The 13,115-nt window shown below is 68.0% G+C and overlaps 2 protein-coding genes across 2 annotated transcripts; one reads left to right on the top strand and one right to left on the bottom strand.

Annotated features, from left to right (window-relative positions):
• Positions 1-532: 532 nt before the first annotated feature.
• Positions 533-3,169, bottom strand: LOC134431241 (protein Wnt-1). Its single transcript, XM_063179225.1, has 4 exons — positions 3,069-3,169; positions 2,571-2,857; positions 2,092-2,357; positions 533-1,258 (listed from the first exon to the last, which is right to left on the bottom strand). The coding sequence occupies exons 1-4, from the start codon at positions 3,167-3,169 to the stop codon at positions 770-772; spliced, it is 1,143 nt and encodes a 380-aa protein (XP_063035295.1). The 3' UTR covers positions 533-769.
• A 2,698-nt stretch (positions 3,170-5,867) lies between these two features.
• LOC134431186 (ADP-ribosylation factor 3) lies at positions 5,868-10,921 on the top strand. Its single transcript, XM_063179173.1, has 5 exons — positions 5,868-5,973; positions 6,740-6,919; positions 7,950-8,060; positions 8,142-8,266; positions 9,960-10,921. The coding sequence occupies exons 2-5, from the start codon at positions 6,772-6,774 to the stop codon at positions 10,119-10,121; spliced, it is 546 nt and encodes a 181-aa protein (XP_063035243.1). The 5' UTR covers positions 5,868-5,973; positions 6,740-6,771; the 3' UTR covers positions 10,122-10,921.
• The last annotated feature ends 2,194 nt before the right edge of the window (positions 10,922-13,115 follow it).

The following is a 13,115-nucleotide window of genomic DNA, read 5'->3' as shown; positions in this document are numbered from 1 at the left end:
TGTCGTCTTGTGCCTCCCGGGGCCGCTCCCAACTCCCGGCCTCGGCGGCACCAGCCCGACCGCCCCGGCGAATTCCAGCATCGGAGATGCTGCAGTCAAGGTGCCATGGTGATGGGCAGCCCTGGGGATTGCACGGTCCCGGCCGGGAATGGCTGCGATGGAGACGGGCACAGCGGGAGAAGGAACGGGGTCTGCGGGGAGGGGATGGCGGAGAGCGGAGGGAAGGAGGAGAGAGATGGACAGACAGCAGGCAGACAGGCTGATGGACGTGGGATGGGGATGGAGAAGGGATGGATGGACAGATGGACAGCTCATCGCACGGTTTGGGATGCATTGGTGTCCCCCCTCCTTCCCCCAGCTCTCCCCAGACACAAATCAGGGGCAGGACTGATAAAAATATATTCTTTATTCTTCTCTAAAGGCTATCAATGACACCTGTAACAAAGCATCATTATTATTAATTATTATTAATTATTATTATCTTTCATTATAAAAAACAGGGCCTGGGGCCAGCGAAGCGGGGTGGGGGGGGTGGAGGGGCGGCAGCACCAAACCGTCCACAATAAATATTTTATTTACAGCAAGAAGTGACCCCGTGGAGCCGGGGAGTGGCCAGCAAGGTGCTTGACACTGAGCCCACCCGTGGCAGGACGGGGGTCCCTAGGACACATCCACACCCCCCCACCCATAGGTGCCTTCAATCCAGCCGGGCACCCGTCACGGGGGGTGGGTGGCGCTGACCCCCGTCCGGGGCTGGGCAGAGGGCAGCTCACAGGCACTCGTGCAGCACCTGGGTGTTGGTGCAGTTGAGGCAGCTGACGTGGCAGCACCAGTGGAAGGTGCAGTTGCAGCGCTCGGTGACGCGCTGGGTGCGCGTGCGGTACCCGCGCCCGCAGCACAGCAGCTCGCACCCGTCCAGCCCCGGCGAGGAGCTGTTGCAGAACCTCCCGGCCGTGCCCGCCGTGCCCATCTTCCCGCTGTAGGTGCAGAAATTGGGCGATTTCTCGAAGTAGACCAGGTCGTGGGGCGAGGGGGGTTTGTGGGCCGGGTTCTCGGGCTCCAGGTGGTGCAGCTCCACCCGCGACGCGCGGTTGCTGCCCTTGTTGCCGTAGATGACGCGGGAAGCGCCGTCGAAGCGATCCTTCAGGACGTCGCCCACGGCACGGAAGGTGGGCAGCCGCATCCAGCAGGTGCGCACGGTGCAGGAGCCCGACATGCCGTGGCACTTGCACTCCTGGCGCATCTCCGAGAAGACAGTCTGGAAGAAAAGGGAAATTCGGGGCTTTGTGAGCAGCCTGAGACCCTCCTGGGGACAACCGTGCTCCTACAGCCCTCATTTCTGCACTGTCACATCTCTCAGACATCACTTGTCCCAAAGACAAGCACAAAACCCATCCCCAACTGCTCCCAACACACACATGGGAACAGGCAGAAGGTCTTGGTGGTTGTGCTCATCTCTGTGCCTGGAAGAAAAGGGGAATTTGGGGCTTTGTGAGCAGCCTGAGATGTCCCTGGGGACCACCGTGCTCCTACACCCCTCATTTCTGCACTGTCACATCACTTATTTATCCCAGAGACAAGTGTGAAACCCATCTCTAACTGTTCCCAGAACAGGCTAAAAGTCTTGGTGGTTGTGCTCATCTTTGTGCCTGGAAGAAAAGGGGAATTTGGGGCTTTGTGAGCAGCCTGAGACCCTCCTGGGGACAACCGTGCTCCTACACCCCTCATTTCTTCACTGTCACATCTCTCAGACATCTCTCGTCCCAAAGACAAGCACAAAACCCATCTCCAACTGTTCCCAACACACACATGGGAACAGGCTGAAGGTCTTGGTGGTCGTGCTCATCTTTGTGTCTGGAAGGAAAGAGGAATTTGGGGCTTTGTGAGCAGGTTGAGATCCCCGTGGGGACGCTCCTACACCCCTCATTTCTGCACTGTCACATCCCTCAGACATCATTTATCCCAAAGACAAGCACAGAACCCATCTCCAGCTGCTCCCAACACACACATGGGAACAGGCTGAAGGTTTTGGTGGCCTCGCTCATCTCTGCGCCCACCCCAGTGCCCTCAGCAAGCCCCCGGTGCCCTCACCATGCGCCCAGCCTCGTTGTTGTGCAGGTTCATGAGGAAACGCAGGTCCCGGCCCTTCTCACTGGAGTCCACAAACTCCCTCCCAAAGAGGCGGCCGAAGTCGATGTTGTCACTGCAGCCCCCCCAGTGCCAGTCGGGACCCCCGGGCCCGCGGCGCCGGTAGTCACAGGTGCAGGACTCGATGGAGCCCTCCGAGCACGACCGGGCCACCGAGTGCGTCACGCCAGCGCTGGTGATGGCAAAGATGAACGCTGTCTCCCGGCAGCCTGCGGAGGGAGCGGGGCCTCAGGGTGCTGCCAGCATGGGGAGGGGGCACCCACTGACACCCCCAACCCTCCATCACAACGAGCTGGTGATGCCCCATAGACACCAGGGGTACAGAGGGGAGAGAGATGGCCACAGAGATGAGCATCCCGACTTGGGGGGGTGCATGGAGGAGGTCTGGGGGACCCCCGTGCTTCCCCCCCCGCCAGCCTCACCCCTGTTGACGATTTTGCCGAAGATGTTGGGGCCCTGCGAGGTGGGGCAGTTCCAGCGGCGGTTGCGGAACTGCCACTTGCACTCCTTGATGGCGGTCTGGAGGCCGGAGCTGACGCTGTGCAGGATGCCGGGGTTCTGCCGGATCAGCTTGCGCTGCTTTCGGCTCAGCAGCTGCAGGCTGGGGTCCAGCACCAGCTGCACGTTCTTGGAGTCGGTCAGCAGGTTGGTGGACGAGGCCACGTTGATGATGCCCCTGCGGCACAGGTGGGGATGGTGACCCCAGCGCCTCCCTCCTCACCTCGGCCTCCCTGCAGGTTCCTCGCTGCCACCGCAGCATCCCCCGCAGGGATCCCAAAGGCGGCTCGCAGCCCCGTGTTCCCCCACACGCCCCATTCCTGCGCGCAGGGCAGTCCCTGCTGTTCCCGTGCCAGCCCCGCCCTCCCGCCTCACCACCCCGGTGCCGGTACCGGTGCCGGTGCCGGTGCTGTCCGACTCACCACCACCGCCCGCTGTTGTTCACTGCCAGCGTGTTGGAGAGCGAGGAGAGGGCCAGAGCCCAGAGTGCCCGGAGCGCCAGCCCCAGCGCGGCGGCGCGCATGGCTCCGGCCCCGGGAGCCCCGGCAGAGTGCGCGGGCGAGCGGCCGTCCCGGTATTTATGGTGCCGCAGAGCCCCCGGCCCGGCCGCTACATCCACGCGTGTTTCCGGACGCGCGGGGCGGCTCCGAGATCAGGACGGCCGCGGGGGGACGCGGGGAGCGCCGGGCGGGCGGGCCGGGCCGGCACCGCCGCCGCCACCGGGGCTGCAGCCGGTGGCCGGGGCGCGGCGTCGGGGGTGCGGTGCCCAGCGCGCACCGAGCGGGCCCCGGAGCGCGGCGTCGGGCGCTCCGTTCGCGGTGCCGCTTCTGGGGAGCCGGCGCTCGGCACTCTGCGCGTCGGTACCGCTGCTGGCTCTCGGCGGCCCGTGCGCGGTACCCGGTGCCGGTGGTCGGTACCGGCAGCTCCCCGGGGAGCCGGCACGGCTGGACTGGGCTCGGCACAGCGCTCAGCACCCGGGAGCATCTTCCAGCCCCTTCCCTCTTATAGGGGCGGCGCGGAGGGTCCCCGTGGGCCGGTCCCGCCGCGCGGGGCCTCCCCGCGTCCTCGCCCTAACAATGGGGAGCGGCGGAGCTGCGGCATCTCTTACGGGGCGGCGGGAGCGGCGGCGCCGGGGCTGTCCGTCACGGCCCGGATTAGCCCGGCGGGGTGGCTGCGCCCCGGCCCCGTGCCCAGAGCTCCCGGCTGCCGCCCCCCGCCTTCCCCGCCGTCCCGCGCGCACGTTCTGCAGGCACCGGCACCGGCCCGCGACAGCTCCCGGTGCGAGGAGGAGCCGGTCCCGGAATAACCCGGGATGGCCCCGGACGGCTCCGGGCGCACGGAGGGAGCGGGGAACGGGGATAGCCCGGGATGTCCCGGGACAGCCCGGGGTGCACAGGGGCAAGGAGTGACGGGATATCCCGGGACAGTCCCGGGCGCACGGGGGAGGCAGAGCTCCGGGACAGTCCCGGGCGCACGGGGGAGGCCGGGGACACCGTCCCGGGGCTTCCCGGGGGACGCGACGTGCGGTGCCCGGGGACGGGGACCGTCGAGGCTGCCGGGCGCCCCTCCGGAGCCCACGGAGCCCTGTCCCGTCCTACTCCTTGCCCGGTGGAACGGGGGCTACAGCCTCTTCCAGCCGCTGGAGCCCGGCTTGTCCCGGGCTGTCCCGGACCCCCGTGAACGGTGTGCACAACCCGCGTGGGCGCGGCACGGCCCCGCACGGCTCCCGCTGCCCCGGAGAGCCCGGTCTGGGCCGGTACCGGGTGTCGGAGGTAGGGATGGACCGGAGGGATTGAGGGAGGGCGGACAGAAGGAAGGGCAGGGGGTGCTCGGATGGCGGCGGCCGGACGCGCCCACGGCCAGAACACGGGCACGCAGGGCCGGTGCTGGCCCGGACCCGGTTGGGACACGACTGTCCCCGTCACCCCCCGCCCGGGCCGGTTGTGGGTGGGTGTGAAGTCCCCAGCGCGGGGCCCGACGGGCCGGGGGCCCTGAGCTGAGTCCCCCGTTGGGGCGGGAACCGGGGGGGGTAATCCCCCCGCCGCGGTTTCCCCGGACCAGTCATGCGGGGCCGGATTAGCCCCGCTGGCCCGTCACGGCCCGGGGCCGCCGCTCTCCAGTTTAATTCAAGGACGGACAAAGCCCCGGGACGGCGGCGGGGGTGGGGGGCTCGCACCGGCACCCACCCGCAGCCCTTCCCCCGGCCCGGGAGGAACCCAGGGCCGAGCCGGGGTCTGCTCCAGCGCGGCGCTCCCGCCTCCCCCGCCCCGGTTCCCGGCCGGGCCGGGCCGTGTCCACGCCCTCGGGCCTCCGCCCCGTCGGGGCTCCCGGGGCTGAGGTCAGCGGCCGCGGGGAGGCCCCGGGGCGCGGCTGGGAGGGCCCTGCCCGGGGCTGTGCCACCAGCGGCGGGGCGCAACCGCGGCCCTCGCCTCCCCCGCTCCATCCCGGGACTCTCCGGTCCTCGTACTCGCTGCCCCGAGCCCCCGTTCCCCCCATCCCTTCCGTGCTGCAGCCCGGTGCTCGGGATCCCCCCTCAGTTCTGGGGTGCCGCTGGAACAGTTCCCGCAGCCGTCGGGGCGCCCGGTGCTGCTCGGCGCCCCCGGTACCTGCCTGGGAGCGGGGGGCATCCGTTCTGTCCCGCGGCGCCGAGCAGGGACGGACAAACGGACGGACGTGGGAAGCACCCGCGGGTTCCCCGCGCCCCGTCCCGTCCCCTGCCCAGCCTGCGAACACCGGGGCGGCCTCGGTACCGACCATACCGGCACGGTGCGGGGGTGCTCAGCCTGTCCCCCCGTTACGGTGCGGGGGTCCCCGTCCCCCGTGAAACACAGGGACCTCCCCCAAACCGGGACGCTGCGTCCCCGGTGCTCACGGCGGGGGCGGAAGAGCCGGGACCCCGCTCTCCCCTTCGGACTCGGCTCTGCCCCCCCGGTGCGGGTCCCGGTGCCGCCAGGACCGGGCTGATGGCGGGGTGGGGGGGGGGACACACGGGGACCCCCCCTCAGTGTCCCCCCCCCTCAGTGTCCCCCCCCCTCAGTGTCCCCCCCACTGCTGCAGCCGTTGCCATGGTAACGCCCGGTGCCTCTCGCCATTGCACCCCCGCTCCCCCCCCCCCCCCCTCCGCCGCTCCCCGTGCGCGCCCCCGGTCCCGGTGTGGGGGGGGGGGAGGTTGCGGGAAGCGGAGCGGGGCGGCGGGAGGGGGGTTGGGGGGGGGGTTAACCGGGCGCTCTCGCGAGATCGGCGCGCTCGGGGCCTCCGCTTCCGGCGGCGGGAGCGGTGCAGAGTCAGCGGCGGCGGGGGCGGAACCGGCACCGGCACCGGCACCAGGTGCGGGGGGCCGCCCGCCGCTCGGGGGTGCGGGGCGCGGGCATCGCCGGGGGGTGCGCGGGGATAACCGGGGCGGGGGGGGGCGATCAGCACCGCACCGGCGCGGGGGGGGCTGCAGCCAGTACCGGGGTGCCCGGTGCGGCGGGGGCGCGGAGCCCCGGTGGGTTGGGGTCGTACCGGGCGGCGCGGGGGGATGCGGTGCGGTGCGGCGGGGGCGGGGGGCGATGCGCGGGGGGGGGATGGAGAGGAGGGGGTTTGGGGGCGCGTTGTGATGGGGGGGTGGTGAAGAGGGGGAGCGGGGAATTGGGGGGTCCCGGGGGCGCGGGGGATGCGCACGGTGCGGGGGAAGGGGCGCGCTGCGGTTCGGGTTGGGGGGGCGGGGGTGATGTGGCCTCCCCCTCCGGCGAGGTTGCGGTGATGGGGGCATCGTGCGGAGGCTGGGTCGGGTCCGGTCCGGGGGGGGGCTCTGCTCTTCTCGAGGGGGGCGACATCTCTGCCTCAGTTTCCCTCAGTGCAGCGCCCTGCGCTGTCCTTCTGCAGGGTGCAGCGGGGGCCGGCTCAGCATCCCCCGAGCTGCACGCACAGACACCCCCATACAGTTCACAACCCCCTCCCCACCCCCTTTCATGGGGTCCCCCAAACCCTGCATCCCCCCCCCAGGACACGAGGATCCCCGATTTCCCCCCCTGCTCCGAGCACCGGGGAGCCCTCAGCTCCACCCCTGCAGATTTCAGGGCCTCCCCCAGCCTGCCCCATGCCCCCGCAGGATCCGGCCTCGGAGCCAGCGCCGCCGTCACCATGGGCAACATCTTCGGGAACCTGCTGAAGAGCCTGATCGGCAAGAAGGAGATGCGGATCCTCATGGTGGGGCTGGACGCTGCTGGCAAGACCACCATCCTCTACAAGCTCAAACTGGGCGAGATCGTCACCACCATCCCCACCATCGGTGGGTGGGCTTGAGGGGGGGGGGGGCGCTGAGCAGAGCCCGCTCCCAATCTGGGCTCCTTTGAAGGGGCTGCCCCGTGCCTCAGTTTCCCTGCACTGTCGCTCCCCGCAGGGTTCAACATGGAGACAGCGGAGTACAAGAACATCGGCTTCACCCTGTGGGATGTGGGTGGGCAGCACCAGGGCCCAGAGTGGGGTGACCAGGGCATAGCATCCCGGAATTGGGTGACCAGAATCAGCACCAGGGCGCAGAATGGGGTGACCAGAGCCAGGGCCCAGAATGGGGTGAACAGAGCCAGGGCCCAGAATGGGGTGAACAGAGCCAGCATCCCAGAATGGGGTGACCAGAGCCAGCACCCCAAAATGGAGTGACCAGAGCCAGCATCCCAGAATGGGGTGACCAGAGCCAGGGCCCAGAATGGGGTGCCCAGGGCTCCTTTGAAGCGGCTGGTGGCTGCCCCGTGCCTCAGTTTCCCTGCACTGTTGCTCCCTGCAGGGTTCAGCGTGGAGACAGTGGAGTACGAGAACATCGGCTTCACCCTGTGGGATGTGGGTGGGCAGCACCAGGGCCCAGAGTGGGGTGACCAGGGCATAGCACCCTGGAATTGGGTGACCAGAACCAGCACCAGGGCGCAGAATGGAGTGACCAGAGCCAGCACCCCAGAATGGGGTGAACAGAGCCAGCACCCCAAAATGGGGTGACCAGAGCCAGGGCCCAGAATGGGTTCACCAGAGCCAGCACCTCAGAGTGGGGTGACCAGCACCAGGGCCCAGAATGGAGTGCCCAGGGCTCCTTTGAAGCGGCTGGTGGCTGCCCCGTGCCTCAGTTTCCCTGCACTGTCGCTCCTTGCAGGGTTCAGCGTGGAGACAGCGGAGTACAAGAACATCGGCTTCACCCTGTGGGATGGGTGGGCAGGACCAGGACCCAGAATGGCATGACCAGAACCAGCACCAGGGCCCAGAATGGGCTCCTTTGAAGGGCCTGGTGGCTGCCCCGTGCCTCAGTTTCCCTGCACTGTCTCTCCCTGCAGGCTTCAACGTGGAGACGGTGGAGTACAAGAACATCAGCTTCACCGTGTGGGACGTGGGCGGGCAGGACAAGATCCGGCCCCTCTGGAGGCATTACTTCCAGAACACCCAGGGTAGGTGGCTCAGGGCACAGCGCGGTGGGGACTCGGGGAGCAGCACAGGCAAGCCCTGATGGTGCCCCCTGCTCTGGCCAGGGCTGATCTTCGTGGTGGACAGCAACGACCGGGAGCGGGTGAACGAGGCGCGGGAGGAGCTGATGCGGATGCTGGCGGAGGATGAGCTCAGGGACGCCGTCCTCCTCGTCTTCGCCAACAAGCAGGTGGGTCTGGGGGTGGGGAGAGCCTTGTGGTGGGGGGAGACATCCCTGGGGTGTCAGGGCAGCCGTGTGGTGTGGGACGTGCTGCGGCATCAGGGCTGGTGTCAAAGAGGTGGTGGGACAGAGGCACGGCCGTGTCTGTGGCACCAGGGATGGTGGTGGCCCCCAGACCCATCTCCATGGCACCAGGGATGGTGATGGCCCCCAGACCCATCTCCATGGCACCAGGGATGGTGGTGGCCCCCAGACCCATCTCCATGGCACCAGGGATGGTGGTGGCCCTCTGTGGCACCAGGGATGGTGGTGGCCCTTGGAGTCATCCCCGTGGCACCAGGGATGGTGGTGGCCCTCTCTTTGGCACCAGGGATGGTGGTGGCCCTTGGAGTCATCTCCATGGCACCAGGGATGGTGATGGCCCCCAGACCCATCTCCATGGCACCAGGGATGGTGATGGCCCCCAGACCCATCTCCATGGCACCAGGGATGGTGGTGGCCCTTGGAGTCATCCCCGTGGCACCAGGGATGGGGGTGATCCCCAGGGAATTCCAGTGGCATCAGGGATGGTGGTGGCTCTTGGAGCCATCCCCATGGCACCAGGCAAGGTGGTGGCCCTCCCTGTGGCACCAGAGATGGTGGTGGCCTCAGGGGTCATTCCCATGGCACGGGGATGGTGGTGGCCCCCAGACCCATTCCTGTGGCACCAGGGATGATGGTGGCCCCTGGGGCCTTCTCCATGGCACCAGGGATGGTGGTGACCTCCAGACCCATCCTTGTGGCACCAGGGATAGTGGTGGCCCTTGGAGTCATCTTCATAGCACCAAGGAAAGTGGTGGCCCTTGAAGCTATCCCTGTGGCACAAGGGATGGTGGTGACCCCCAGGGCCATCCCCTGGCACCAGGGATGGTGGTGGCCCCCAGGGAATTCCAGTGGCATCAGGGATGGTGATGGCCCTTGGAGCCATCCCCAAGACCCCAGGAATGGTGGTGGCCCCTGGAGCCATCCCTGTGACACCAGGGCTGGTGTTTGACCCAGCTCTGTCCATCCCTGCGGTGCCAGGGCTGGTGTTTAACCCAGCCCTGTCCATCCCTGTGGTGCCAAGGCTGGTGTTTAACCCAGCTCTGTCCATCCCTGTGGCACCAGGGCTGGTGTTTAACCCAGATCTTTCCATCCCTGTGGTGCCAGGGCTGGTGTTTAACCCAGCTCTGTCCATCCCTGTGGTGCCAGGGCTGGTGTTTAACCCAGCTCTGTCCATCCCTGTGGTGCCAGGGCTGGTGTTTAACCCAGCTCTGTCCATCCCTGTGGTGCCAGGGCTGGTGTTTAACCCAGCCCTGTCCATCCCTGTGGTGCCAGGGCTGGTGTTTAACCCAGCTCTGTCCATCCCTGTGGCACCAGGGCTGGTGTTTAACCCAGATCTTTCCATCCCTGTGGTGCCAAGGCTGGTGTTTAACCCAGATCTTTCCATCCCTGCGGTGCCAGGGCTGGTGTTTAACCCAGCTCTGTCCATCCCTGTGGTGCCAGGGCTGGTGCCTCACATCCCCCTGGCACATTCCCCCTCCTCCCTGCAGCATCAGGCCTGCTGATGCTCCCCTGTGGCAGAGCTGTGCCCACTCCCATGGCATCAGAGCTGGTGCCAGCCCCCGTGGAGGGGCATGGAGGGCTGGCATCCATTCCTGTGACACCCCTTGTGCTGCTGCAGGACCTGCCCAACGCCATGAACGCAGCGGAGATCACGGACAAGCTGGGGCTGCACTCCCTGCGCCACCGTAACTGGTACATCCAGGCCACCTGTGCCACCAGCGGCGACGGGCTCTACGAGGGCCTCGACTGGCTCGCCAACCAGCTCAAGAACAAGAAATGAGGGGGGGGTCTCCTCTGTGCCCCCCCCCCCGGGCCATGCCAGGGCCCCCCCCCGGCCGCCCCCTCCCCGCCCCGGTTGGGTTTTGCTTTCTTCTGGCACCGGTTGCTGTGGGGTTTTTTCGCCTTTTTTTGGGGTCCCCCTGGTTCCCCTCGGATCTCGTGTGTGCGTGCGTGGAATTAGAGCTCTATATAACGCCCAGGGGGGGCAGGGGCAGAGCCCTGGCAGGGTGGGATGGGGGCTGGGGGCAGCCACCTCAGCACTGCCCTGCCTTGGGGGGGGGACCAGGGACACCCCGTCCCCATGCATGTCCCTCCTGCACCCCTCGCCTTCCTCTGGACCAAATGTGGGGGCAGCAGGGCCGTGGGGAGGGGGGGGGATTCGGGATTCTACACCTCCTCCACCCTCCCAGCGCCCCCTCCCAGCCCTGTTTGCCCCCCCCCCGGGCATTCCACACGTCCCCCCCCATGTCACTTCGAGGCAGGTCTCCTTCCCGCGGCGTGACCCTCGCAGAGGTGGCGGTGACACACGGAGCTGCCAGGACCTCTGTGGTCCCCTTTGGCCGTGCCCCCCCCACCTCACCCTGGCCACCTGCCCCCATCCTGTCCCCCCCCCATGCCAGCATAGTGATTGTATGTCCCTGCCCCCTCACGGACGGACAGTGTCCCCCCCCCTGTGCCCCCCAGCCCTTCCCCAGCACCGTATTTATACCCCTGGTCTGTGCTTGGTGTGACGTGTCGCTGCGGCTCTGCCCTGTCCAGGGACGTGTGTTCTCAGCCCCCCAGCCCCCCACCCGCCCCCCCCCGAGCCTGAGACGGTGGGTGACCTCCCCTGACCCCCCCCGACCCCCCCCCCCCTTGGATATTAAACATGTTTTATGTAGCTCTGCCCCTCGGCTCTTCTTCCGTGGGGGTCCCGCCGAGGGGACGGTGATGGACAGCCCTGGGCTGGCTTTAATTAGAAAGAGCTTAACGGGGACGGGGGGGGCTGGCAGGGGGTGAGGGGGGGTTGGGGGGGCTCTCCCCCCTTCCCAGGCTCATCTTGAGGGGAATATTGGATGAAATGGTAAATCCCATTAGTGCTAATCCCAGCTGGGGCGTGGGGACGGTGCCAGCGCTGGGATGGGCGCGAGTGGGGCTTGGCCCCCCTCCCTTCGTGTTGTTGTCACCCCCCCTGCATGGGTTTAGGGGGGCTGAGTGGCATCTGGGGCCAGCACTGCCATGCCGTGCCGTGCCATGCCGTGCCATGCCGTGCCATGCCCGTGTCCCCTCTGGATGGTGGCTGGAGGGGGGGTTTGGCCACGTCTGTGTCATTGGGGGGCTGTGGTGGGGGGTCCCTGGTGGGTGAGAGCTGCAGAGACGGGAGCGGGGCCCAGAATGGGGTGACCAGAACCAGCACCCCAGAATGGGGTGACCAGAACCAGGGCCCAGAATGGGGTGACCACAGTCAGAACCAGGGCCCAGAATGGGGTGACCAGAACCAGCACCAGGGCCCAGAATGGGGTGACCAGGGCCAGAACCAGGGACCAGAATGAGGTGACCAGAACCAGCACCCCAAAATGAGGTGACCAGAACCAGCACCAGGGACCAGAATGGGGTGACCAGGGCCAGCACCCCAGAATGGGGTGACCAGAGCCAGAACCAGGGACCAGAATGGGGTGACCAGGGCCAGTACCCCAGAATGAGGGGACCAGAACCAGAACCAGGGACCAGAATGGGGTGACCAGAGCCAGAACCAGGGACCAGAATGGGGTGACCAGGGCCAGTACCCCAGAATGAGGGGACCAGAACCAGAACCAGGGACCAGAATGGGGTGACCAGAGCCAGAACCAGGGACCAGAATGGGGTGACCAGAACCAGCACCCCAGAATGAGGTGACCAGAACCAGAACCAGGGACCAGAATGGGGTGACCAGAACCAGCACCAGGGACCAGAATGGGGTGACCAGAGCCAGAACCAGGGCCCAGAATGGGGTGACCAGGGCTCCCCAGTGGGGTGGGGGCTGTGGAGGTGCCATGGGGGTGCTCCAGTGCAGGTGCCCCGTGCCCCACAGTGGGTTGGGGACCATGGAGATGATCCCGGGGAGCCACCCTGGGCATCACCGGGGCTCTGGGAGCTCCACCGCGGGCTCGGTGTGGCTCACCGGGACTCCCCGGTGGGCGGGAGCAGCGGAGCCGGCCCCGGTGAGTTCCCAGCGGCCGCACCGAGGGCTTTGTGTGCCCAGGGCTGACCCGGCGGCCCTAATCCCATTAACGGCCCGGGCCCCGCCGCCAGCCCGGCTTCCCCACCTCTCGGCAACCGAGCCTGGTATGTGGGTGCGCCGGTGGGGCCGGCGTGCCGATGCCGTCGTCCGGGAGCTGCACCGGGCGTCAGCATCGCGTCCGTCCCGGAGCGGCACCGGCGCCGGTGACAGCAATGAGGTGCCAACCATCCCCCCACCGCGGGCACGGGGCGGGGGATCCCGGCTGCCCCCCGTGTGCCCACCGGAGCGGGGGCATATCCTGGGTGTCCCCACGGACGGGTTTGCTGGGGCCGGTTCCGTTCCACCGGGCTCGGTGTCACTCGGAAGAGCGGCGGAGGTACCGGGAGAAGGAGAAAGAATGACCCGGAGCCGCGGGGTGCTGGAGAAGGGGTCGGGACCCGCGGAGCGGTCCTGGGCCCCCGTCGGTGCCGGTTCCCCGGGCTGTGCTGCCGCCTGCTGGCACCGGGGATGTTACCGGGGTGGGCTGCACCCAACCGGTGCTCGGGACGCGTTCCCCGGCCCGGACCCTCCGGTTTGACCCCGCGGTCTCTGACCCTCACCCGGAGCCCCCGGGCTGGGGCGGACTCCGGGGTCCCCACGGAGCACCGGGCACCGGAGCAGCGGCCGGTGCTGAGCATCCTCCCGTCCCCCAGCCCCACCGGGGAGGCGCCGGTGCCCGTCCCGGGGCCGCTCTCGGTGTGGGGGCGGTCCCGGGGGCGGGGCCCGAGGTGAGGGGGCGGTCCCGGTGCCGGTGTC

Source organism: Melospiza melodia, chromosome 31 (genome assembly GCF_035770615.1).
Source record: "Melospiza melodia melodia isolate bMelMel2 chromosome 31, bMelMel2.pri, whole genome shotgun sequence".
In the NCBI taxonomy this organism is placed as follows: Eukaryota; Metazoa; Chordata; class Aves; order Passeriformes; family Passerellidae; genus Melospiza; species Melospiza melodia.
The sequence above is the reverse complement of the archived record's forward strand: the minus strand, read 5'-3'. Positions and strand labels throughout refer to the sequence as shown.